The sequence below is a fragment of the Otolemur garnettii genome, unplaced genomic scaffold (assembly GCF_000181295.1).
Source record: "Otolemur garnettii isolate 467f Iridium unplaced genomic scaffold, OtoGar3 scaffold00015, whole genome shotgun sequence".
Taxonomy (NCBI): Eukaryota; Metazoa; Chordata; class Mammalia; order Primates; family Galagidae; genus Otolemur; species Otolemur garnettii.
Window position 1 is genome coordinate 1,143,268 of NW_003852410.1, and position 4,800 is coordinate 1,148,067.

At 42.8% G+C, this 4,800-nt stretch overlaps 1 protein-coding gene across 2 annotated transcripts in view; it reads left to right on the forward strand.

Annotated features, from left to right (window-relative positions):
* The window catches only part of EMC3 (ER membrane protein complex subunit 3), a 25,060-nt gene extending 20,858 nt beyond the window's left edge, over nt 1-4,202 (forward strand). Inside the window, exon 8 of one of the 2 annotated variants that reach the window (XM_012802518.2) lies at nt 3,029-4,202. In XM_012802518.2, the coding sequence (XP_012657972.1) occupies nt 3,029-3,049 (21 nt within the window). In that variant the 3' untranslated portion in view covers nt 3,050-4,202. Of the gene's footprint in view, nt 1-3,024 lie in introns of both variants that reach the window. The other variant, XM_003785448.3, reaches the window with a different exon arrangement.
* Nucleotides 4,203-4,800: the final 598 nt, after the last annotated feature.

Sequence of the window (4,800 nt, forward strand, 5' to 3'; positions counted from 1 at the left end):
CAACCTCCAGCTCCTGGGCTCAAGCGAGTCTCCTGCCTCAGCCTCCCAAGTAGCTGGGACCATAGGCGCCTGCCACAACACCCAGCTATTTTTTGGTTGCAGCCATCCTTGTTTGGTGGGCCCGAACTGGATTCGAACCCGCCAGCTTAGGTGTATGTGGCTGGTGCCTTAGCCACTTGAGCCACAGGCACCGAGCTGTGGATTGGAAGACTTAATAGACATTTCTCCAAAGAAGATAAAATAGTCACAGGGTTATGACAAGATGAGTCTAGTAGGTTTGTTCTTAAGTTCGATTTGTACATAGTTGGAACAGGTACATTTATCTATTACCTGTAATACTCTGTTTGTAAGTTTGTGTTGTATGTCAGTTGGATGTTTGTAACTTGGGGACTGTGTGTATACAAATCCCCAATAAACACATGAAAAGAAGCTTAACATCATTATCTTTCTGAGAAATGCAAATCAAAATCACAGTGAGATACCACTTCACACTCAGTCCAATGGTTAATATCAAAAAGATAGACAATAACAAGTGTTGGTAAGGATAGAGGGAAATGGGAACCTTCATATATAGTTATCATACAACCCATTAGTTCTACTCAAGAGAATTACAAACATTACGTCCACGTAGAAACTTACATGAGAAGGCCAAGTGCAGTGGTTTACACCTGTAATCCCAGCACTCTGGGAGGCCAAGGTGGGTGGATTGCTTGAGCTCACAGGTTCAAGACCAACCAGAGCCAGAGCGAGACCTTGTCTCTAAAAATAGCTGGGCGTTGTGGCAGGCGCCTGCTACTTAGGAAGGTGAGACAAGAGAATCGCTTGAGCCCAAGAGTTTGAGGTTTCTGTGAGCTATGGTGCCATGGCATTCTACCGAGGGTGACAAAGTAAGACTCTATCTAAAAGGGGGGGGGGGCAGCGCCTGTGGCTCAAGGAGTAGGGCGCTGGCCCCATATTCTGGAGGTGGCAGGTTCAAACCCGATCCCAGCCAAAAACTACCAAAAAAAAAAAAAGTCTTTAAATTGTACACATTAGGGTGGTGCCTATGGCTTAGTGAATAGGGTGTCAGCCCCATATACCAAGGGTGGTGAGTTCAAACCCAGCCCTGGCCAAACAGCAACAACAAAAAATTAAAAATAAATTAGTTAAAAAATTAAAAAAAAAGAAATAAAACACTATGGGTTTATATTTGTTTTGCACATTAAATTTCATATGGCATTTGTTTTTTATTTTTATTTATTTTTGAGACAGAGTCTCATATGTCACCCTTGGTAGAGTGCCATAGTATCACAGCTCACAACAACCTCAAACTCTTGGGCTTAAGTGATTCTCTTGCCTCAGCCTCCCGAGTAACTGGGACTATAGGTGCATGCCACAGTGCCCAGCTATTTTTTTGTTGCAGTTGTCACTGTTGTTTAGCAGGCCTGAGCCAGGCTCCCACCTGCCAGCCTTGGTGTATGTGGCCAGTGCCCTACTCACTGAGCTACAAGTGCCAAGCCTGTCTTTTTATTTTTTATTTTTCAAGCCTGGGTCTCACTTATGTTGCCCAGGCTAGTCTCAAACTCTTGGTCTCAAATCATCCTCTGGCCTCAGCATCCTAAGTAGCTGGGACTGGAGGCATGTGCCCAGCTCAGAAAGCATGTTTTGTTGTTGTTGTTGTTGTTGTTTTTGCAGTTTTTGGCCAGGGCTGGGTTTGAACCCACCATCTCCGGCATATGGGGCTGGTGCCCTATTCCTTTGAGCCGCAGGCGCTGCCCACATAAATCATTTTTTAAGAACCCACTCGCTTGGCTCGGCGCCTGTGGCTCAAGTATGTAAGGCGTCAGCCACATACACCTAAGGTGGCAGGTTTGAATCCAGCCCGGGCCCGCCAAACAACAATGATGGCTGCAACCAAAAAATAGACAGGCATTGTGGTGGGCGCCTGTGGTCCCAGCTACTTGGGAGGCTGAGGCAGGAGACTCACTTGAGCCCAGGAGTTGGAGGTTGCTGTGAGCTGTGATGCCACGACACTCTACCCAGGGGGAGAGCTTGAGGCTCAGTCTCAAAAAAAAAAAGAAACCCACTCACTTAAGCAAAAGTAGTCAGATTAATAGAATGTTTGAGAAAATTCTACACATTTGATTCTACTCAACATATTAATTGGCTCGGTGCCCGTAGCTCAGTGAGTAGGGCGCCTGCCACATATACCTGAGGCTGGCGGGTTTGAGCCTGACCTGGGCCTGCTAAACAAAAATGACAACTGCAACCAAAAAATAGCCGGGTGTCCAGCTACTCTGGAGGCTGAGGCAAGAGAATCTCTTAAGCCCAAGAGTTTGAGGTTGCTGTGAGCTGTGACTTCTCAGCACTCTACTGGGGGTGACATAGTGAGATTCTGTCTCAAAAAAAAAATATATATATATATATACACACACACATATATATATATAGCTTACATGCGAATGATTATATACAAAAACAGTTTATATTTCACATTATCAAAGTTTTCCAGGGATGAAATCATCAATTCCGGGCTCCAAAAGACTATAACGAAATGCCTTATATATTTGGACATGTTAGAGGAAATATTTTTAGACCATTTATGTTAAAACCTCTTTGAGGCTACACAACTTAAACCAGATGCCATGTCCCAAGATGAAAGGGCTCAGAATCACAAAGCACTCATTTGTCTATTGTATGCATTTCAAAGCTAATGTGGGGCACAAAGCAAGTGCTTAATGAGGGTGAGCTGACAGACTGGTTAATCACTGGGGGATTTGGAGTTAAACTAACTAAAATTTGAATCTAGCCTCTATTTGTTACTAGTGCCAATGACCTTGAACACATTGCTTGACCTCTCTTAGCCTCTGCCCCCTTATCTCTATATTGAGGAGGAGAGGGGAGAAGGGAGTGGGGAAGCTGGGGGATAGCAGCATCTACCTCATAGGATTGAAGATGGTTATACGGGCCAGCCCCGAGTAAAGGTCAGTCATAGCTGTCAGTAACGAGCCCCTCCCCCTGCCCGGGTGTTCTCTTCCTTTGCAGACAGAATGGGAAGCTTTGGAGCTGACAGATCACCAGTGGGCACTAGATGATGTCGAAGAGGAACTCATGGCCAAAGACCTCCACTTTGAAGGCATGTTCAAAAAGGAATTACAGACCTCTATTTTTTGAAGACTGAGCAGGGATTAGCTGTGTCAGGAACTTGGAGTAGCGCTTAACCTTGTAACTTTCGTTGGAGCTGGCGCCTCTCAGAATAAAAAGGAGGATGCAAGAGCTGGCGGGTGTGCAGCAAGGCTCGTTCTTGTCTGAGCTGGGCTCCCCTTTATGTATGAAACTAGAGGAAATAGGAGGAGTATGCTCCGTGACTTGCAATTTAAAAAATGTTCTAAATGTTCCTTCTGGTGACTCTAGTGATGAAAGTCAGAGAAAGGGGGAAAACTCAAGCTACTGATAATATATAAAATCTTAGGAAAAATTCAGCCTTTGGAAGAAGCACTATTAATTATAACTAATTATTATGTGCAGTCAGCTTGACATCTAGCCACAGTAAACTCCTATTTTCTTGAAATCTTTACACCCTGTGTTTTATCTTTAATATTTTGTTAGTATTTTTAACTTTCCTTTCAAAAGTAGAACATTTTCACTACCAAAAGTTTAGAAACTATGGATGAGCTAAATGAATCTCCGTGTATTGTTCATTTTGAGCCTATAGAATGACAGAGAGTGAATGTGTCAAACCTTATTCACATAAACTCTTTTCAAAGTGAATCCCCCAGGCCAGGACAGATTTAGCAAACCTGTGTCTCTTAATACTATCCAGTGAAAACCAGTGACCCTGAGGCACTGTGGAGTGCTCAAGTGCCTTTGGGATCATCAAAGATGAGTTAAATAATACAAAGTCTTGATGTGAACATCAGAATATATGAAATCCATTGACAAATCAATGGTGCTATCTGGTAAATGGCAACTTAATTGGACAAAAGGCCTAATTTTCCAGTTACTCTGGATAAAAGAGTTTACATATCAGTGTAACAAGGGAGAAAGGGCAGTTGCTGGCAGACAGATAAGCACCCCAGGGATAATTCTGTCTGGATTAATGGCCCCAGGGAAGTGGCAGGGTGCTTTTCTGTACCTAGAGGTGGATGTAATTTGCATGTTGAGCACTGTAATTAAGAACAAATGACTCTTGTCTTTGCAAATTAAACCATCTTTTCTCTTCCTTTGCCTGTGAAAGTGTTGACTCTATGGGTCACAAACGACCACCTGCCAACTGTCATGAGTATCTATCTTGAACTGTGCCAGGGAATTTAAGATGAAAGAGATGTAACCCTTGTCTTCAAAGAATTCATTAGAGAAAGACCTTTTATTTTTTTTAATTTAATACTGATTTTTTTTTTCAATTAATTGTTTCAGGTTAATTTGAGGGTACAAAGAATTAGATTACAATGTTTTCATCTATTAGGCAGACTCCCTCTTATAATTATGTCCCGCCCCCAAGAGGTGTGCTGTGTACCCTAACATTGTACCCATTAAGTGGGAGCACACCCATCTCCTTCCCTCCTCCCCTCTCCCTACTCTCTCATTCCCCCGCCCCCCATCCTTAATTGATTTGAGTTTTTCTCTAATGTGGGTATTTAGTAGATCGTCCACTGGCTTCATATTAATATTGAACACATTGGATTCTTCTTCATTCTTGTGATATTTTACTAAGAAGAATGAATGTGTTTCAGCTCTATCCAGGTTAATATAAAAGTTGTAAAGAGAAAGACTTTTTCTTTTTGAGGTTATAGAACCTCTTTAAGAATCCGATTGAGGCTC